The sequence below is a fragment of the Amphibalanus amphitrite genome, unplaced genomic scaffold (genome assembly GCF_019059575.1).
Source record: "Amphibalanus amphitrite isolate SeventyFive unplaced genomic scaffold, NRLGWU_Aamphi_draft 000852F_arrow, whole genome shotgun sequence".
In the NCBI taxonomy this organism is placed as follows: Eukaryota; Metazoa; Arthropoda; class Thecostraca; order Balanomorpha; family Balanidae; genus Amphibalanus; species Amphibalanus amphitrite.
Window position 1 is genome coordinate 133,928 of NW_024882346.1, and position 22,987 is coordinate 156,914.

The window sequence follows — 22,987 nt, forward strand, 5'->3', positions numbered from 1 at the left end:
CTCAAGGTATCTAGAGAATCTGTTCACGAGTGTGGAAACCAAAAATGAGCCTGATCTGACTTGTACGACGGCGGCCAGAGCCCAAAATGTGAACAAGCCAAAGTGCTAATAATTTTTACTTTGACCTGACCTGTGACGTCATCGGTGACCTCGAGGTCAATGAAATTAAGTTTCGCTCGACAGTTTTCCGGGGCTATCAGACGCCGTTTGAATTTTTACGATCGGCCCAGTAGTTTCGGAGTTAGGAGGGGGGGCTATGAATAGCCCCCCCCCCCCCCCCCCCCAGTAGGGCGTGTTATACACAGACCCCAGTGGGGCGCGGGTTAAGATCTCTATGAAATCAGGATGACAACTATTTCCAAGTCGTAGCCCGTCAGTCCAGAAGGATAAGAGCTTCTCTCGGCGTCACTTCTCATTCTCCTATACGGACTTTAATGTAACGCTCCAGCCTGCACGAAGGCAGCGTGGCTTGAATCAAACATCAGTGCGCTTTGAGAAATCGAGCCCTCCCGTGCCGTCCGGTTGAGCGGCTCCAATTAATTATTTGTTTGCCAGGATGCTGCTTCGGTAATACTCGTCACTGAAGGTGGTCTTCTGTGACACAATGCACAGCTGGAACATCGCACATAAGCTGAACATGTTTCAGATCTGGATCTTGGCCGGATGTTTGACGCCGGTGACGGCCGGCACGTTTGAGTTACTGCAGGCAGCCAACAAGGCCGCTTTGACGGTTCAAAGGACAATACAGCGCGAATAGCTGCCCACTCCACCAAACGCTCATGTCTTCCTTCGACCAGTGCAGTGGATGTGTCTTGGCGTGAGGCCAAAGCTAGCTATTTTCCCGTCCATTGCGTTGTCTTTTTCAGTTTGATGGGCAGAAGAACCAAGTTAAAGGGTGGACTGGATAGTGGTGGGTTATGATGTGGGCCTTCTTATTATCTGCCTTGCCAAGAATACAAGTTAATCTGCAGATTGATTGTTGTCGTTTCCTTGTCGCTATCTTGACAACTCTCCTAACCACTTGGCAAAGCGCGGCTTTGGCGGTCGCGGCCGGGCTGAGTTCTAATAAATAAAAAAATAGATGTACGAATAATTTCGTTACACCCTGTATACCTACTTTTGCGTGACATTGACTTTTGGGCGGCCTTGGATCGTAACTTTAACCACAAATAGAGGTCTGATAAGCTTTAAGCTACTTCAAACATGTGCGAAGACTGCATTTGTGGTCGACCAAACTTGTACGGACATTCCGTACAAGTTTTCGGGCCTTCCAAAACTTGTACGGACACTGTCCGTAGTGTCCGTAGTGGTGGCGACGCCCATGATTATATGATGGTGCATTTCCATCTCGGTGGCTGCGATCCCAGCTCCCCGGACGGTGACAGGTGAACGGTTCGTGACGAGGTTCCAATCAGGGAGTGGGCCGAACACTGATGGAGGAGCCGCGAGACAGACAGGTGGAGCTCTCCTGGGTCACGACCTCCCAGCTGATTAGGAGACTCGCCGCGTGACCTGTCACGCGGGTCACAGGTGTCACAGCGTGTCCTGAGAGCGGCACATCCGGCGCCCGAGGACTGGCTTTTTTTGTCAGCTGCCATTGTTTGTCTTTTGTGTAGTCTGTTATTGTGAGTTGCGACGGCTTTCCTCGCCTCGCAGTGTCTCACTCCCCCTCTCTAGCTTCTCTCTCTCTCTCTCTCTCTCTCTCTCTCTCTCTCTCTCTCTCTCTCTCTCTCTCTCTCTCTCTCTCTCTCTCTCTCTCTCTCTCTCTCTCTCTCTCTCTCTCTCTCTCTCTCTCTCTCTCTCTCTCTCTCTCTCTCTCTCTCTCTCTCTCTCTCTCTCTCTCTCTCTCTCTCTCTCTCTCTCTCCTCTCTCTCTCTCTCTCTCTCTCTCTCTCTCTCTCTCTCTCTCTCTCTCTCTCTCTCTCTCTCTCTCTCTCTCTCTCTCTCTCTCTCTCTCTCTCTCTCTCTCTCTCTCTCTCTCTCTCTCTCTCTCTCTCTCTCTCTCTCTCTCTCTCTCTCTCTCTCTCTCTCTCTCTCTCTCTCTCTCTCTCTCTCTCTCTCTCTCTCTCTCTCTCTCTCTCTCTCTCTCTCTCTCTCTCTCTCTCTCTCTCTCTCTCTCTCTCTCTCTCTCTCCTGTTTCCCGATTTCTGACTATCTCGATCTTCCGCTACAAGCCGCCTCTCTCCCATTGTCATTCCCTCCCTGATAGCGACGCTCCTATCTCGACTCCTCCTCCCTCTGCCGCGTCATCCCAGCCTCTGCTTTCTCCTGCGGCACCAGACGTGGCAGTTTTCGTAAACAAGCAGCCGACGGGAGTGAGGTCGCTCGCAGCTTGTAAGCAGGACGTGCCGGAGCGACGGAGCCCGGTGTGGGTAGGTAGCGCCACCTATGATAGATGGGCAGACGGAGAGCGTTGCAGATCTTGCAGCGTGCGTGCACGGGGCGGATGGAAGCGATCTTCATTCGAATGAAGGTGAAATTGGTCCATATTGAGAGCATGATGAAGTGAGACAGATTGAATGAATGGAAGGTTGAATGATTGGATGGGGCATTTACCAAGGAGCGCAAAAATTCCATCAACGATAGAGCGGCGATGGAGTGCTTCGGTAGGACCTACCAAGGCAATCACCTACCTACACTACGCATTTGTTTTATGACTCTGTTTTTGCTTACTTTACTGCGCAGCTTCAGCGAACGTCAAACTTGCATTGTCCCTCATTGATTGTCCTCAGTGCTGTCGGCACGCCAGGGTCGGGTCTGGGATGTGGGGTAGGTAGTCGGAGGGTCAGGAGGGCTCGGTTTGACCCGGAGCACGGATGTGAGGACGCCAGGGCTTGTGAGTTGCTGAGCCGGGCGCGCGCGCTAGACAGGCGACCCCCGGCCGCTCCCTTGTTTTTCTTCTCTCTTAACGGAAAAAAAGGCATTACACCTCGTGAAATCAGTGTGTGCGTGCTCATTATCATCAGACGCATCGCCGGACACCAACAGAAGAGCCGTAAGTTCTACCTGGCACCGGAAATAAGCAAGTTTCCAGGAATAATACGCATCATCGAATTGCGACGTTTCAAGCTAGACCCTGACAGAACGGTTAACCCACTTCAAGAAATAGACTAAATCCAAGTGTCTTCGTGTGCCGCAAATCACTGTCGAACCTTAAATGTGAAACAGGACTGCTTTTCTACATTTCTACGGGAAGTTCTGCACAATTTTTTGGGAACTACTTTCTTTCCGACGCATACTTCCGCGCGGAGTAGCAGCTCAAATCCGTCTCCCCTACCGGTAACCATGACAACCGGAGCCGCCGGAGGGAGGCCCAACGGTCAGGGGACGTCGCCCGGCTAAAGTCAACATGCCGGGCGCTCCCGGGGCGACGGGGACGCGCTCCCGCCGGCCCGCCCACCGCGGATGCCGTGGCGGGTGGCGAGTCCGCCGCGCCAAGGGGAGAGCGAGCGGTGACCAGCTGACCGCTCCGGACGCTGGGGAGCTACCCCGCCGTGTAGAGCGTCCACTCCGGCCGTCCGCTGACAACAGGACTCTGCGCCGTCCAACACGGCTGTCAACGGAGCAGACGCGGACGGCTGGGGTCCCGGCCCGCCCTCAAATGATCATCACTCATCTGAACATACGGTCGATGACTGCGAAATTGGAACAAATCAACGCTTTCCTGGAATCAAAACAGATTGATATTTTATGTCTGTCAGAAACATTTTTAACGGAAAGTATAAGAACGGACTTTCTAGTCTTTCCCGGCTATGCCGTCCTCCGGGCTGACCGAAGCAAGCCCAGGCGTGGTAGCTCAGTGCTACGAGGAGGTGGAGTTGCTATCATCTACCGTGACTCAATACAAATTTCGCTTTTGAAAATTCATAATACCGATCCGGTAACCGACGCACTCTGGCTGTCTGTCACCAGTCACGGTCGGTCTCTTGTTCTTGGCGTCATTTACCGGCCTCCAGACAGCTCCGTTACAGACTTCCTGGACTCCCTCAGAACTCAACTACAGGAAGCACTATCGAAAGGACAACCAGTGGTCCTGCTCGGGGACATGAACATCGATCTATCCACCAGAGATGGCGCTGGGGTAATAAGATATGAGCAGCTTCTGGCTGAGCTCAACCTCAATCAGCTGGTTAAAGAGCCAACACATCTGTTTCCACGTCCGTCAATTCTCGACCACATTATAACCAGTCTGCCAGATCTCCATGCAGCTGTCAGCGTATTAGACGACTCACTCAGTGATCATCAGCCGGTGACGTGTGTCGTGAAAATACCCAAACCGCGGAAAAAATCAAGGACTCTTCATACCAGGCGTTGGCACAAAACGGACTGGAACGCAGTTTGTCTGGATCTTTTGCTAGCGGACTGGAGTGAGATGTTAGAGACCGCTGATGTCAATAGCAAGCTTGAAAAATTCATGCGCGTCTGGAACGAGGTCATAGACCGGCACTGTCCCATGGAAAATGTACGCACAAATAGAAAACGTGGCTGTCCATGGCTCTCCAGTGAACTGCGTGACCTGATGACGAAGCGAGACCAGGCTAAAAAGGACTGGCTGAACCTCCGCACCGCAGATCGACACGTGACTTTCAGAAGACTTCACAACAGTGTTAAAAGCAAATTAGCACGTGCACGGAAAGATTTTCTATGTAACGAATTAATGCGCAAGAACTTCAGTGGCTTTTGGAAGAAGTTTAATCAGTATGTAAAAAACACGAGCGGCAACTGTCTAGATAGCAACCTTGATTCAAAACAGGCCGACATGTTTAATGCGTATTTTGCGAATGTAGGCTCTAACATTGCAGCAGAACTCTTACCTCGCAGACAGGATGACACGTATGTCGATCCCCAGATACGTCCCCCTGTGGTGTGTGCCACAAGCTTTGAGCTTCAGCCCGCTACTCTACCTGAGCTGTCAACAGCGGTGCGTCTGATGAGCAATTCGAAAGCTGTCGGACTGGATGGAGTCCCCATCCTGGCCATTCGTCGTTGTTTTGCTGTGATCGGTCCGCTGCTCCTTCATATCATTAACACTTCAATATCAAGCGGCATATTTCCAGAAAAGTGGAAAATAGCGTGTGTAGTTCCTTTACATAAGAATGGTGATCACAGTCGCGCTAGCAACTATCGTCCAATTTCACTTCTGCCAGTCATGTCGAAAATCGCTGAGCGTGTCGTGTGCACCCAATTAACCCACTATCTCAAAGAAAATGATTTACTAGGTAACAGCCAGTACGCTTACCGCAAGGGCCATTCAACGGAAGACGCCATCCTCGAGACCATTGCCTGGACTACTGATCAAATCGATAGGGGCCATATTGCTTCAATAACAGCAATAGACCTGAGCAAAGCGTTCGACAGCGTCAATCATGAAATTCTTTTGATGAAACTAGCGTGGCACGGCGTCCCATCACACTGGTTCAAAAGTTATCTGAGCGGTCGTGGTCAAATGGTTCGAGGTGGTTCTGAGGTTCTTCCCGTGAAATTCGGTGTCCCACAAGGATCAATCCTGGGACCTGTTCTCTTCAGTCTAGTCACAGCTGACCTACCAAATTGTATACCTCATGGCCGCGTTATATGCTATGCAGATGACACTCAGCTTTTGGACAGCTCGCCGACAGACAGCGAAAGTCTCATCCAGTTCAAAAGGCGTTTGGAATCTTCAATGGCCTCAGTGCAGACATGGTTCACTACCAACTCATTTAAAATGAACGTAGCCAAAACTGATTTCATTCTAATCGGCACATCATCAGCTTTGCAGAGAGTCTCTGATTTCAAACTTGACTTCTGTGAAAGTTCGCCTGAACCTTCAGACAACATTAAAGTATTGGGAGTGAAAATAGACCAAACGTTATCCTGGCAAAAACACATTACAGAAGTTTTACGACGCTGCTACTCTATTCTATCGTCCTTAAACAGGTTCCGGCGTCACTTTTCTGCTGAGGCTCTTATTCTGATTATCCAGGCACACGTCTTTTCCCAGATATTGTACTGCTTGCCAGTTTGGGGTGGGGCCTGCAAAAACCAAATATCTCGCGTTCAGAAAGTAATAAACTTCGCAGCCCGTGTAGTAACCGGAACACGCCGCCATGAGCACATCACACCCACCCTAAGTGCGCTTCAGTGGCCAACAATTGAAGAGCTCATCAAGGAGCGTGATTGTTTAAAAGTATTTCGCGCTTTGAATAACTGCGACGCCCCCAAAGCTCTAAAAAGGATGTTTCACCAAAGATCAGACATAACCACTCGAGTGACCCGCCTGGCATGTACCAATCGGCTCCACCTTCCAAAAGTGCGTCTGTCTATTACACAACGATCTTTCCCGTACCGAGCCGCAACTGAATGGAATCGACTTCCAATAGAAACTACACAAACAGCGTCAGAAAAAGAATTCAGGAAAAAACTTAGGTGCAAAAACGCGTGAACCATACCAGCTCACTTGCTCAGGGATAGTATCACGGATCGCGTATACTGTGTAATGTGTAGTGTGTACTCTGTGCCTTGCTGTGCGCCATGTAGTGTATGTTACCGTAAGTTGGCACCTTGCCGTGTACATCTGTGTGGAAATTTGTGTTTACATTACTGCCGTGTACAACTCTACCATGTTTAAAATGTCCTGAAAAACTGTGGGAACACGGACGGACATTTAATGTTAATACAATAATATGTACCTACGTAGATAAGCAAATAAGCTTCTGGACCATTTTCTTAGCTATGTACCTCAAAAAGAAGGCGCTTGCAGACCGCTCAAAGAATGCGCTCAATAAAAATGTTCTACGCTTACCACGACACATATCCTACCACCACAGTAAGTGCATCTAGCGATTTGGCTGCTGTCCAGCTCCAGACACCTAGCGCGCGGTGGCTGTCCAACTCTAGACCTGACAGATGGCCGGCAGACGTTTCGACACCCCAGCAGCGAGATGACGCCGAGCTCTGCACGCCACAGAGGCGCAGACACTCTTGGCTCGAAGCCGGTGAAAGGAAATCCTTACTCACATCAGCGCTGCGGCCAGCGCAGCGGCCAGGGACATTTGCCCCGTAGCCAAATTATTTGTCCCGTCAAATGTGCTCGAATGGGCAAGCAATGTGCAAGCTTGCATTTGACAGCGTCTGGAACGGAATCGAAGCCGTAGATAGATAAAAATCCCGTAAGGTATAATTTTGGAATTATGCCACTTATATCTTAATTCTTCGACGTTACACAACTTTTTAGAGGAGCCAATAAAACGCTTTTGGCACTGCAGCATGAGCTATTTAACTTCTGTGCTCTTAATGAAATACATCGTTAGATATAGGTAAGTGTCTGGCATGTTGTGGCTTTACAATTACTCGTGATGTATGACCCTTCACAAAGACAAACGGTCCGCCACCCTTCGATGCGGGACAAACGGACTAGATTTGGCACCCACCTTTCACAAGATCGCGCTCGTTTTGTCAAGGTTAATGTCAGTGCTATGCAACTCGGGGCATCAAGCAACGAGCGGAACGTGACACAACCATTTGGCACCTGCAGTGCAGCAGAACACACACCTGGGTACGGGCGTGCAGTGCACCTTTGCACCGAGCGGTGCCCAAGTCATCATTGTGCTTCATCGTGTTTCCTCTGCCTCAGATATCGGTCACAAAGAGCTTCCGAAGGACTCTGGTCTAACTACCACACCACAACGTCTGTGTTGCCACTAATTCCACCGTTACGCGCGGCTGACGGCGATAATTTGTTTACAATACTGGCCCGTGTTTCGGGACCGGCGCGTAGGGGACATCAGCGACGCACTGACTGCGTGAAATGACGCACCCGTGACGCAACAGATACGCACCAGTGACGCACCCGGGCACCCCAGTGACGTCATGGGCGGACCAGTGACGTCACCCCTGTGTTGACATGGCGAGAAGTGCCCGGTTCCAGTTCAGGGGTGCCAGTCACAATGGGAGCTACTTGTGACTGAGTGTCGGCCGATTTGTTGGGTTGCAGTGATCTCGAGTCAAACAAAAATGACGAGCAACTTGTTGAGGCGACTGGATACCTATTGTCAACGAACAGTGAAACTTCCTGGGCTACGAAAAAAAAAGAAACGACTCGTTCAGCATAACACGACTATTTTTAAGTTGTCTCGCACAATTGCCCGCTAAGCTTGTCGATCTGGTAAATGTGGAAAGCGATTCTAATCTCTGATCAATAAGAAAAAGATACGCTTTCTACGTGACATTTTCTTGCCCTATAAGCTCCAGTCAAACGAGCTGTTGCAGAATGCGTTGATCATCTGGACTGCAACCATGATTTCTCACGCCCCTAAACAAGTCATTACATTCGTTTTTATTTGTGTTCCCGGATAAGCTGTGATAAGCTGATAAAGTCATAATCTATATGAAAAATACCATCCCATAAAACAGTATCGAGTAGTGAACTCGATCCGAGAGCAACAGAAGTCATGTTCGAAACCACAAGTAATCTAGCTGTCCTAGTTGGAGCTTTCCACCTCTCATGCGCAATTTCTCGGCAAATGTCAGGGTTTCATTTGGCTATGTTTGAGACGAGGCGTGCTCCTCTGGGCCGACCATTGGCACGCCCCGTCCATTGTTGGCCCGTGAGAGGTCTACGGCGCAGAAGGGACCGTGCCTGGTCTCCTTTCAGGGACACTGCCTGGCCCGCGCCCAAATGAAAGTGTTGGACATCAGATAGATAGGAACGAGTGGAGGGACCTGTGAGAGAGAGAGAGACATGTGCGCCAAAAGACCAGCTTGTAGTTAAATATCTTGAGGAAAAGTGGGAGGAAACATGGGGGCTGAATAGTGTTTTAGCTATAAGAAAAGAATTCTTTGTAAGGTCACTTCACATAAATTGCAATCAGATCAAACCAGTATGGAACTAACTATACAAACACCGATCATACTTCTTGGTACGGAAATAGGTCCCCGGTTTAGTCACGGGTGTTACCTTGACGTCTGACCACAATTCACGCACTCCGTCGCGGTAAGCGAGCCTCCCCAATCACGCGTATCGAAATCGTGTACAACCTTCATTTGCCTGATGATATTGGGATCATTATGAGCGCCTAATCAAATGCCTGCGGCGACACCGCGGCTTGACCTCGCCACTCGGGCAGGTGGGCGGTGACCCCTGTGAAGATGACCTTCACCCGTCCAACAAATCTTCGCAACCAATCGTGCGCTCGCGGCTGCGTTCAACAATGCGCGCCTTCATCCTCTTCTTATGGTTTACGGGGCGCAGCATCTGAGCTCAGCGGTTGGCATCAACAATGCGAACCGTGGCGAGGAGAGGAGGTGAACGTTTCTCACAGCTGTCCATCTCATGTGGGTTGGCAAAAACATTCGGCGGGGCCCCCGGGGCGTGCCTCCATGATTGACAGTAGAGGAGGGGAGGTGAGGAGAGGGCAGGGATCTCCCAGCGGTGGCATGTCCGGACAGGGGAGTGGGTGGGGATTGGTGGCACACAAGCTCTATTATCAACAAGGTGACAAGTGAGGTGATGCGTCACAGTATGAGGTGATGTTGACACTTCATGGATCGCATCAACTACGTCGTTATGACGTCACAGTGACGTCACGTCACTGTGACGTTATCACGTCACTGACGTGATTTTCTAGGAGCCGCGGAAGGTTATGTCCAGGGAGAAGATTCACCTAGATATTCGCTGACATGAAGTTGAGGCCATATCAATAAAATGGGCCTATACAGGCGAATGGGTCAATACGAGCGAGAAAAAAAAACTGTCAAATGTTATCTAAACCGCCCGATATCAACCGATTTCAGCAGGCGCCCGGTCCACATCATAAACACCAAACCCGCCCGACAAACACGTGAACAGACGGACAGACCAACAAATCCACCGACAGATAGACAGACAGACCGACAGATGGGTGAATGCGCGCCCGCGGTCTGCGGCGGCGGCGGCGGCGGTGGTGGTGGGGTGCGGAGAAAGTGCCGTCTCGGTTCCGAAGGACGATGAGCACCTCCGAGGGCCGCGCCGGTGCGCCAGGACATCTTCCGGGTCACCCGGCGCTGACCACACCCTGGATCCCACGCGGCCGTCCAGTCCTCGGCCTGCGGCGGCGGCGGCGGCGGCTCCTGTGATCAGCGTCCGACGCGGCGGGCCGACCGGCACACTGACCCACTGAGGTGCGCCGCCGCCCCGGGCCGCCGCGCCGCGCCGCTCGAGTTGGGTAACCGCGCCGGGGAAATGGAGCTCTCTGCGTGTTGCAGAGGAGAGCGGTCCACCTGACGACGCGGGGCGACTTCAGAGCAGGGAGAGCTGCGAGTAGGTCACATTCGCGGGAAATTGGCCGCCGGCGCCGCCCACCCAGGTGTTAGCCGGATTAGCGGTTAGATGTAGTGGGCTGATTGCTCGTTTAGTAAGGGGGGGGGGCTGTGCCGGTTTCGCTAGTTCCGGTAGTATTTCGTGCTTGCTCTTTAACGATTTCATTTACTTTTCAAAACATAAGGTTCGTTGTGACATGCAGATGGCTGAATGGATGCCTCACGTTTAAGATGACATTATTTGGACAGTTAGAGCAGTTACTCTAGAAATAAGACCCTAAAGATATTCTTTCAAAGTCACAAATAAGCTTGAACAGCTCCAATTTACAGCCGGCTGATAGTGCTCCTCAGCAGTCCCAGCGTCCGGTGCTAGTCTTCTACACACAGCGAGCGCGTTGCAGTCGCCGGAGACTGCAGCGCCGCATAGGGCGCTATCCGGGGCTCATCTCCGCGCGGCGACCCGCAAGGCCGGTCCGCAAGCCTCGCGCCGCCCGTGCCACTTGCATCAGGGCCTGGCGTCGGCCCAGGACACGACGCACCAGCTGCTAGGTCGCTGAAAGTGAGAGGAACAGGCGGCACGTAGCCGCCCGCCGGCACCCAGAGACCGGGCGCCGCCACAGGACCCGTGAGAAGCGAGTTTCTCCTGCTGCACACAGGAGATATCTCGATCGGAACCAGAACGGCGCAGAGCTAGCAGTTGGGAAATGGTTACGCGACGTCTTGGAAATGTAACGTTTCAGGATTTGGTGTTACGCTTGCGGTTGGATTGTTTACTACCAGTCTCCAGCATTGAGAATGTGATCAAGGTTGTGTTACCACTGGTTTTGTGTCAAGATAGGTGTCACAACATGTACGAGTATGTGCCTATGTTCGTGCCAGTTGTTCGCCGTACAGCCTCAGACCGATATCTTAAGTGCCTGAGCTGGAATTCCAGGCATTAAGTGTACGTGATTTCATGAGTCGTTCGGGTCGGGTGCACAAGACCTTCAGACGGCGTTATTTACGGGTGCGACGAGACCCAGACAAACAACTTCGAGATAACGGTGGTATTTTCTTTGTTAAGAAGCACCGAATATTTTGCATACTAAGGATCTTGCACACAAACTATTGCCATATGTTTTCATAATTGAGGATTTATCGCTAATCAGACTCAAAATTATATAAAAAGCCGTCATGCGGCCCGACAAGAAATGATATTCATGAGTTTCGAAAAACCTAATAATCTTATTGCTTACACATTTAGTATCATTGTCTACTTAAGCTTACAGAGCCAGCTATGATGTAACTAACTAGAATAGCGCTAAGAAGTTGCGCACTTGTGAATACCAGGAGCAGGCATCAAAGTTAGGAAACGCTATTCTTATTCAACATAATCCTGATTATCACAGCTGGCACGTGCCTAAGCCAAGGTCAGATATTTGAAGCGGTGTGGCTCAATCGGCATCTACGGAGCATCGGCCGGCTACCAGCCCGACTGAACTTGTCGAGGATGGTCGGAGAGAGAGAGAGAGAGAGAGAGAGAGAGAGAGAGAGAGAGAGAGAGAGAGAGAGAGAGAGAGAGAGAGAGAGAGAGAGAGAGAGAGAGACGGGAGGGGAGAGAGAAAGATGGGCGGTCACTCCAGGAGGCAGGACCTAGCTGACCGATAGCTCCAGAGATGGATTAGCCCCTCCTACCGAGCTGAGCTGGCCTTGGCGGCAGGGTCATATCTCGGGGGCCAGGGCAGTCCTCCCCGTCTCCTCCCCACTCCCCTCCCCTCCCGCGCACACACAGACAATGGAACGCGGTTCACGGCGAAGGATATGCTAACTTTAGCCGCACTGCGGCATATTTGATTGGCGATTTATTGGCTTGCCGGCTTCCGAGGCTCCTTGTTAGTAGCCAGCACACAGTGAATTTCCAAACAGCGTGCGAATGTGTGCGACCTTACTCCGATGGGGCTATTGTGATATAAAGGCATGGGAAATGGGAAACCCTGACTTACAACACGCACAAAGGTAATATAATATTTGATTGTGGATAATATAATTATCCAGTCGGAGGTTTGATAAAGAAGTATCGGTGTTTCATCATCCAAGAGGCTGTTGTTCATGATGACTCGCGCAATAAATGATCACCCGCTACGTATGGCTCGGGCCAATTAACAAAGAGACCAGTGTTGATGCAAAACCACAAAGCAATTTCGCATAGCTGAGGTCGGCGACATGACAGTCCTCGAAGCCTCTGCCGGGTTCCCGCTTCCCTCACTGCCCCTGTGGTTACGGGGAGGGATAACGACCAGTCTCACCCTTCCCACCCAATCGGCCCCAATTACTTTCCCATGTCTGTATCTACCGCGACTGGGCAACAGCGGCTGCCAATGAACCGGTACTGAGCGGCCGCTCACGTGCCGACCCCCCCCCCCCCCTTAGCCTCTCACCCCCTCACCCAACACCAGCCCTCTACCCCCAGTGTTTAGCGGTCGACGAATCCCTTCCCCGGCTCGCACTGGCGAGAAAACAAGGCGGCGCCGGGCTGGCGACGGCCGGTGAAGATTGGTGGAGAGGGGAGCGAAGATCCGGTTCGAACCGGGTCCTGGAGGGGAGGGGGCAGCTGGAGGATATAACGCACTGAAATTGTTCGGTGTGAAGGGGAGGAGGGCGATTCATAGAAAACTGGCTCGTCTTATCAAATTCTGTTGAGAGTCTGATGATTCCCATTGAATTGACTCAACATTGATAAATCATAGCCACTTAATTCTCACCGCAGGCATAGTAATGCTCTGCTCTGCTTTCACCACCTAAAAACACAGTTATTATTGGAAACTTGGGGCTTCCTTTGTCTAATTATAATCCTAACTGGATACCAAAACGTCCATGCAGTAAACCGCAACGTCCGCGTAGTGAGCCACAACGTCCGTACAACTGAAGCGAGCCTCCGGTTCGGTCGGTTATAGGCCGCGGGCCGCGGACGGCACCGTTTTCAGCGGTCCGGTGCGACAAAAACTGGCGCACCGGAGGCGTCGTGTGGCGCAGCACACAAGGCTGGCCGCGCACTATCAGCCACATGACATTCATACAAGCTGAGAGTGCTGCTGTCCGCACAGGCAAGATAGCAGTCTTTTACTCGAGACAAAAAAAAAAGACTTCACAGAATGATGTTGAACGGATAGTTATGTATGGCTTACGGGTGACAAAAAAAAAGATCAGCCTAGCATAAATTTATAAGATTATGTAACATATTTCACTGCTGAGTTAAGTGAACAGCTGGAGGAAACCAACTGACCGCGTGAATGCATGTGATTTCCCAAATGTAAATGCCACTGGGTAAATGCCACAGTTTTCCCACACAATTGAATATATTGGCACCTTGGCCCAGTTGCGATTCTGAAAGTATTTGATTCATCGCAGAAGCACTCGAGGCGTTGTCGCATCGTCATATGTCTTCTGGTGATGTCCGTAAGGGGTTTCCCCTAATAAAAACGTCACAGCGGGACATAACATTGGCGCCATTTACTGCAGCTGCGTCACAGGAATTGAATATCGACACTGCACTGAAGGCACAGTGCTGCTTTAAATGAAGTATCACGCTTTTTAAATAGTTGCATGTGGCGCGGTTGGGAGTATGAGATACGTGTTATGCAAGGTGTGCTAATTAATGATAGAGTTCATTTGGAAAACACTGAGTTTTGCAGTGTGACTTATTCACATATTTTCTTATTTGCAGACAAAGACAGAAGACTCACGATGATACGATTTAGACACGAAACGTTTTAAAGCGTTGTGTAAATAAATAGTGAGCTAAACGTAAATATGGGATTGTTTATTCGTTTTGACCTTACAGCCTTCCTACCGGCTACCACGTAGTGGAGAATTGGTCGTGCACGACAGCGAAAGGGTATAAGTTACATAAGCACCTCTTTCACAGAAAGGAATGAATGAATAATTGATAAAGCTAAAGGGCGGTGTTAAAAATTATTCCTCAAGTCAATCTTCTTACGATAAGCACTTTGGTGCTGTCAATCAAGCATATAAACAATAAAGCTACGAAAATAAGCGATGGAAATGAACTGAGCCACATCAGCAGCACGTTGGTAAACAAACCATGAGGAGAAACTGAATCGCATTCCTGTAACGGGCTCCAGGATCGAGCTATTACCGAGCAATGTCAACAGGCTATGTGGGGCGACCCTGAACTCACTGTGGTGAGTGGCAAAAAGTTGTCTGTGTGCGGGCTTGAACCTGACCTAGCAGAGGTTGTTTCATCAGCGAGGCGGCTGCAAGAGGCCGCCGGCAGCGCGGCTAAAAACACCAGTGGGGACGTGCTGGGAAGCGTCGGGTCTCAGTTGATCCCCAGCGTGGTATGATTTTTATTTGAAAAGCAATGTTGCACATTGTTTTTGTCTGCATCTACGGGATTAGAACTAAGACAGCTTTGAAACTGGCTGAATTGTTTTTGGCTTGTGGCGCACTTTTCTGTGATCTTGCGTCTGATCAAATCAGTTTAATCGCACAGCTTAATAATAAGCTTAATCATCTGATTCAAAACCGGTCCAAATATGATACCTACTACTTGAACGAATGATTCCAATTCTACCTAATCTAACGTCATCAAAGTGTCATGAAACACATTACGGGAACTTCATGGTAGAAAACTCCCGATATTCGAACACCTAAAAAGACTTCACAAACCCACTATATCCGTAAACGGATGTTTCAGTAGTGACGTCATATCCTTACTTCCTCAGTAGATTTCCAGTGATTTCGCCTCCATGTTTGCTGCGATCAAACAAAATGACGTTCTCCCTGTGATTGTAACACATGGCCAGATTAAAATGTTAAATCCGACAGGTAAAACGCCATGTTTTACCCTAAGCCAAATCGTAAGTTCATGTTCGAGCATAACCACAACATACCATACACGTATCTAGCATGCCTGCTGGCGTGCAGTAGCCTCATGCAAACCGGGAAATTCTATGAATAGGAACGGCTTTTCGCGCAGTTCTATAAATAGCACGGCCAGTAATCATTGGACAAGGACTTACTACGAGTGGGTACAAACCGGTCTGAGTACCGTTCATTCCAAGGATCAGATCAGGAAAAATCCTGTCATTCGGTCATATTACATAATGTACTATGACTGAATGATAGTCCTGCACCAATAGCCAACGGTTGCTGCTAACGGGGTTTGACAGGTTCGAAATGTGCATTTAGCACATCTTTGCAGCAGCCTTTATCAGTCGGAGATGCACAGGAAAATGTCTAATATATTGAGCGCGCAATAAATTGAGTATATAGCTCAGCGGATATATTGGGTGTTGTGTGTACCTTTGGTACTGGGTATTCATCAGGTACGTACGGCGTGTAGCTCGGGATACCAAGCACTTATCGGGTACGCCGTGTACCTCGGGTACTCACCGAGCATGAGGAAGGGCGCCGCCAGGTTGATGCCGATGAAGGGCAGTCCGCAGTACATGAGCAGGCCGAACGCGGTGCCGGTGGCCAGGGTGGCGCTCACCACTCCGAGCAGACCGACCAGAGGCTTGGAGCGCACACAGTCACCCATCATGGACGTCACGATGCAGAACATGACCATGATGGCCACGGTGGCGAACATGAACGGCATGATGGAGATGGTGTTGTCCTCCAGCTCTGTCTGCAGAGTCTGAGAGCGGAACCGAGCGATCCGGATGTGCCTGAACGTGTGGATGTGCTCCTCGAGCACGCGCAGGACTTCGGTCTCCCATTGCAGCGAGCTGGGGGAGGAAGAAAGAGCGTTAGATTGGTTACATCATACGCTAATAAACGAGTAGCAACGAAAGGAAAGCATTATTTGTGCTGCATTGCTTATTGGTAGGTTACACAACGCCCCTAAGTATAAAGGTGAAAGGCGGCACCAGTGTCCTACCAAGGAAATTGCAGTTAGCTTTCCAGAATAAACCTGACATGGTCTGACCAATTCAGCACAAATAAAACGGCTCATCAGCAAAATTCTATCGCCACGAAGAATGTCGGCACCTGGTGCTTTGTTTAGTCACACGGTGATTGCTGAGACCTCACGGCAGTAACTACGTGGTCGTCACGGCTCGAAAGACCTTGCCGTGTGGAACTTTGCACCCGGACCTATACGAGGTGCTGAGCTGCACTAAGCCAGCGCCGAAGTGCTCGCGTCCCAGCACGGAGTTTTCATGTACCGTGTCGCAGTACACGGCCGTCCGTGATGCAGATGCAAAGTGGTGACGCGCGTACCCAGCCCGAGTGTTCGAGGCTGGGAAGCCCGGCGGCTAATGCTAGAGTGGGTGGTTCGCGTCTCATATGTAAAGTAGCAATGAGCTTATCGCGTACTCCCCAAGGTAGGCATGTCGAAGCAATATGGCCCTGATCCCCGACGCGACCACTAAGAATAAATGCACTTGGTTGGCTGACAATCCCGCCCAAAATCCTTATCTCAGGTCCTGAATGGGATCGTAAAACGTTCCGCCATTCATCACATCATGTTTCGACGCGAAGCTGTTCCCTTCATTAGCACAGAGTTCCCATGACCCATTCTCAGGACACCATTAATCTCCCGCTGTCTCTCATCCGCCCAGGAAGGTCTATCCCGCCCCCCACGAGCGTCGCGCGGCACCACAGCCGACGTGCCGGCGTTGTCCCGCGCCGGAGCCCTGTGTCCTGTCGTCTACCACGTCACAGGAACTAGGACTGCGGGTTGGTGGGTCCGCTACCTTGACACGGTATTCTGAGACGTGGGCGGCTCGGGCGCAGCGGGTCACGCCGGGAACCGGGCTAACGCAACGCATCCGGGAGGGGGCGGGGTCCTAATCAGAGGGCACACAACGGAGCCAGCGAGGGAAGGGAGGGAAATAGACGACGAAGGGGGAGAACGAGAGAAACAACACAAAGCGAGGAACCCGGAACGTGATCGTTAAACTCATCTTCCCAGGTTGGGGAATCCCCACCGAATTGTTGGGTTTTCCCGGACTGATGAATGACCGGTGCACGGACAGAGGGAGAGTGAGGGGATACCAAAAGAGGGAGTCTATTCATCAGCGAGAGCCGGATACGCGGCGGCCGCGGCGTGCGAGAGGCGTCTGTTGTGCTGCCTCCGGACGGTTGCCATGACGACAGACGAAAGTGAAACTCGCGGGCACCGACGACAGCCTGTGCGGTCACTCACATCCGTCCCGTTATATACTGAGATGGTGCAACGGCGTCGGCACTTGATGGTTATTTCGTCGCGTCGGGATAGCCCCTGCATCATCACACCTCCCGGGCACGCAGGAAACCGGATCTGATTTCGCCGGTGGGTCACCCCCGCCCCAGGTCACAGGGTCCACACCGGACACGGACTCAGACGCGGACACGGACACGGACACGTGTGAGTCCGGGTACCTGGTGATCGAAGAGAGACCTGGATGGCGCAACTGGCAGGGCTCCATCCGGCGCCGGCTGTCAGGTCAGGGTCCCGCTGCGTCCGGCCGCCGACGCGGGTCCGAGTTCCGCTGCGCTCTTTGATTCAACTCTCAGAGCCGTGCAGGCGGCGCAGCGGTGTAGCGAGGAGCGCAACGCGGCCCATTTGTAGACGACGAACGGTGGCCGAGAGTGCCTCTTTATAGGCAGCACGTGACAAAAAGCGCGTGTCGCGGATTCCAATGCGAGGGTCGCTAGCATTCCTTGCAATGCAACGCCTAAGAATGAGCTTCAACAGCGCACAATGCCTTGCGCGCGGTACGGGGTTTGGCTGTTTGTGAGGTATACTTAAGCAGGCGTTTGTTTATGTTAAATTATGATTGATGATCGGATCTCACACGCGTCTATCTACCGTTGTTGGCCAAGCGGATGAACTTTGTATTGCGATGTTTAAGGTACGAGTGCATATTTAATGACACGAAGAAGAGGATCTCTCTCTCTCTCTCTCTCTCTCCCTCTCTCTCTCTCTCTCTCTCTCTCTCTCTCTCTCTCTCTCTCTCTCTCTCTCTCTCTCTCTCTCCAGGTTTTAGAAATATTTCTTTTTATGAAATTCACGAATGTTGATCTGGAGCGTCGAGCTGGAGCGCCGAGCTGGATACGCATCGAATGTTGCTGAAGGCTGGTATCTATGGCAGTTTCTCATGCAGTCTGGACAGTGTCCAGGAGTCCTGAGCTGCGTCGCAGACTTTTTATATAATCCGCGCAATCGATGTTTACCACGAAGCGACCCTTTGAACTGTTCTTGATCGTGTTCACATACAGTCGTCATGGTGACGTACGACACTCGACCATATCACCATGGCAACGTGAATGGACAGCCTCGCAGCCGGCTGAGTTTCCGAAGCTGTTGAACTGGCTAACCGTCACGACTATCGAACCACTGTACTGAAATATAGACGAGGGATTATTGTGTCGAGCCGTGTTTCCCTGGGCCCAGTCTCACGTGGGGAGGGTTATGTAACGACTAGCTACCGGGCAGTCCAGGTTGGCACAGGCTAAATGTCACGCACCTGCCTGCAGTAAGAAAAAAGCTATGGACCGAACCAGACTGTGGTATATGATACCTATTTAGTGCCGGCTATGAGCTAAAACGCGAGTCCTATCCAACGGGAATTGGTTTAAACAGCTTAAACGACTTGGGCTGAAGGTTAGTGACGAAAAACGTCAAAGAACAGGTTTTTGTTGGAACTGCCTGCGATTATTAAATTCTTAACCCGCGCACCGACGGGGGTCTGCGCCAACTTCGCACCGGTTTTCCCGCTATTCGCCAAAAACCTCAGGGGGGGGGGGGCGGATATGCGCCCCCCCCCCCCCCCGTCGGTGCGCGGGTTAATATGCTTAATAGTGGAAAAGCTGATCGGATTAGGCTTATTACGCCAGTAAAGCGGCTGATGTCTCAATCGTCAATCGCTCGGGAAGGCCTTATTAGCTAGATGTAACATTACACGCAACTACCGCTTCTCCACAAAGTGTACCATCTCGCAGCAGGCAAAGCATTCCTGGTCATATAGTTGTAATTAAACACGTGAATTAATGTCACCGTGAACAAAATAAAAAACATTTATTCGTAAGAAAAAGCAAGTGAAAGTTGCAAGGGCAGATCAGAATGGGAGAAGTGCGCAAATTTCACTCCCGAATTATCATAGACAAACTCGGTAATTTTGAAAGAAACGCACGACGAACAAGACAACTAAGAACGTACACCGTTCATTGCATAAGCGCCATCATTAATTTTCTTTAACACCGCACGTGTGGATAAAATATTTAAGTCGCTTGATATGATAACTGAGAATGTAGCGCAGCGCATACATATTCTATTCTGTTTGATATCGTAGAACTATGTCACAGCTGGACCTGCTGAGTCAACCGACCGCTGGGCGCTGGCAGTGCAATTAGCGCTAAATTGGTGGAGTTGAACAGTCGATAAAAATGTGGAACGAGCAGTACACGACACCTTCTCTTGTTAGATTTTAGCGCAAGCCGTTTAGTCCAACATTTGAAGCTAACAAGATTTTATTTCATTTTGCTACTTGATGACATCAGCTATGCTTAATTAAACTTGAGCCTTAACCCGCGCCCCGCTGGGCTATTCAGCCATACGCGCCCTGCTGGGGGGGGGGGGGGCAGATTCTGCCCCCCCTGTCTAACTTCCGAACCGATGGTCGTAGAAAAACGGGGAAAACGGCAATCGAGAGCTCTCAACAAGGCGGATCTTAGGAGCCCAAATTTTTTTGCTTAAGTAGGTCAGAGGTCAGGTCAAGGTCAGGTCAAGGGTACAAAATGCAAGTTTCTACAGTATCGGCCTTGCACCGTAGTTGCCGAAGAATGGACTGAGACTGATTGCCCAAAACGTGTTCTTAGACTACCAAGACAATATTCGTTGCATGCAATGTCATTCAAAGGTCAAGGTCAAGGTCAGGTCAGGTCAGGTCAGGTCACCAAAAACAAAATATAGAAAAGGGCATGTGCGACACATGTTTTATGGGTCATTTTACTCATAGAATTCAATAGGCACACTCAATAAGTGATATGGACCACCTCTGGATGAATTTCAGGTCGAGGTCAGGTCAAGGTCAGGTCAAGTGAGGTCAAATTTTGAAGTTGGTAGTTAAGGCCTAAAAAGGTGTCTATCCGATGCAGTTTTTCACGGCGAATCGAATGGTGCTATTTTTGTTTCCGTACGAGGTGTAGAACTTCCAAAAAAGACATTTTTTAAATTTTTGTATGTCGTGACGTCATAAATTTTGAATAACTCCCACATTTTTGAAACGATTCTTCTAAAAATTGGTATGTAGGTGCACATAGACTACTTCTCTGACATATATTCCGGTTTTTTCGATACACTCAAAATTTTGGATTTTATCATTATTTTCCCAAAAAAGTCAGTTTTTTGAAAAAAAATTGGGCCAAAATCCAAAATTTTCAAAAAACCGAGATAGCCATTTGATGGACAAAGTAGAATCACGTATAACCTTTTTGTTACGTCTTGATTCCTTTAAAAATGAAGATTTTAGCTGCGTTTGAAATTTTGCCGTTTTTGAGGCGAAAATGGCGAACATGACGTCACAAAAACGTCAATTTCTCAAAAAAATTCCGACGGATTTCGCTCAAATTTTCAGGGAACGTGTCAAATTGATGTATGATAAGATACTGAAAGTTTGACGTCGCTGGCGTAACGCGTTTAGAAGTTATTGGCGAAATGCGGGAGGGGGGGGGCAGATTCTGCCTCCCCCCCCCCCAGCGGGGCGCGGGTTAAGCTTAAATGCAGACAAAGATCAACAGTCAATGTCCAACTAGAGTTAAACCATGGGTTGAAATATTAGGAAAGCTGGCGTTGGGCAAGGCTGGACAGGCAACATCTAAGCACTAAGCTTCTTTCCAGCATTTGACTTGCTTTACGTTCGGTCAATACTACGCCTTGCTGCCGGTCAAGTTTCGAAAGAACACGCGTTCGACAGATAAAAATCAGCCACGAGTAGTTGTGTTCCGCGCTTGTCGCTGTGTTGAGAGACGCGAGGAACTGATAAAATGCGTCACTCTGGTTAGGCCGCTTTCGGATCCAGCTGCAGGACCGCGCGGGCGCTTGTCTGTGTGAAGGGATTACTATAGGAACGTGAATGTCAACGCGCGTATCCACTGAACACTGATTTCGCCCACTTTCGCTTGTTGCCCGGTCTGGTTTCGCTTTCGGTGGTCGTCCTTGAAGGCAAATTTACAATGTTGCAGGATCGACAGGACGGAAACATTGGTAAGCAGGTGGCTGTCGGGAAACATGAACCAGTAGTTGACAGCTTCACCTTGGAAGATCAGCTGATGTATTCGTGAAGCAAGAGATGCAATACCGGTTCAGACGCATCATATTTGCCAACGTTTTAATTCCTTTTTATGGGCGACAGCATATAGGCAGCTCTGTCACTGGGTCAGGCTACAAAGGGCTCGGTTATTTTACGAGTATCACGCAACACGAAGCCTGGCTCTGAGTCATCTTTAGGCCAATTCAGTCATCCTCCCGAGCACCGGTCTGGCCGTAGTACGGCGGCCGGCCGGTGCGGGCCAGCCTACCTGCCAGGCGCCGCCCGCCCGCCGCCGGCGGGGACCTTGGCTCGGCCCGCCGCGTTGCGCCATATGGGGTGAATGTAAACGGTTCGCTTCACAGGCCCGGCCGCAAAACGGTACAGACGGATGCCAACTGACACACAGAGACAACTGCTCGGCTCCGGGTGCCATCGGTACAGCTCCAAGATATCCTATTAGTTTGCGAATCGAAAACCGGACGTTAGTTTTGCTGTCCTGCTACATTGATTGCATTTCGTTTCAAACCTTTGATTCTGCTGATTGATAGCTTTACTAGGGCGACTTTCACGGAATTCTGACTTGTATACCTGTGGCATTACTCACGTTTAAATATGGGTGTGATCTTGCTCCAATTCGAGAGCGTGGTAAACCAAAGACTACCACAAGCGACCTCCCCCTCCCCCTGCCCCCAACCACATCGCGTGACCACAGATTGGCACTGAGCCAATTGAACACCGAGCGTCGGACCAGGTGCTGCCCGCTCCATTATGTCTCTGACATGGCACCGCTGAGGACTTCAATCCTGTCACTAATCTACAGACCCATTACATTCCCTTCCCTCATCTCCATTGATCCGGGCCGAAACTCCCTGAATTCCCCGAAACCAGTCACGAATTCACAGTAAATGTCGTGATGACGATGCCGTGATTACTGATCACTATGGAATTCGGCACAATCTGATAATCTGGCTATAGCGACGGGGGCTTAGCGCTGCTTATGGGCTTAAGCATCGGCATATATACCCCAGCATATCACCCGGAAGCGTACAGTACAGAGACCTCATCAAGGCAGGTAATAAATTATTCAGAAGGCATGCACCATCCCAACAACCATTGAGAGGCCACAGCAACCACTGCTTGGTATTAACCTAGAACAAGATCTTGAGCCGAGCATCTGAAGGACTGTGGTTGCTAGGGACTGTCACGCATGACGTCTCCCCAAACGACAAACATGTGCGTGTTTGTCGGAGCTTGGGTCCGCTGTGTGGTAAATACCAGCTGTGCTGTTGTCCACCGCAACCGGAGAACAGTTACCTACGCCAGCCTAACGGCAGACTACGGTACGCGCTCCTGTTTCAAGATGGACGACGGGAAGTGCGGTTAGCTGACGGGAAATCCAAGAACGTTGGAAGTTTCATGAGAAGAGGCATGCCATCCTGCTTTATGTTCATTGAAAGCAACTGCAAGGACATT

The 22,987-nt window shown here is 50.4% G+C and overlaps 1 protein-coding gene across 1 annotated transcript in view; it reads right to left on the reverse strand.

Annotated features, from left to right (window-relative positions):
• Nucleotides 1-22,987, reverse strand: part of LOC122367121 (patched domain-containing protein 3-like) — a 58,839-nt gene that overhangs the window by 25,156 nt on the left and 10,696 nt on the right. Inside the window, exon 3 of the mRNA XM_043339937.1 lies at nucleotides 15,669-16,006. Coding sequence (XP_043195872.1) covers nucleotides 15,669-16,006 — 338 coding nt within the window. The remainder of the gene's footprint in view (nucleotides 1-15,668; nucleotides 16,007-22,987) is intronic.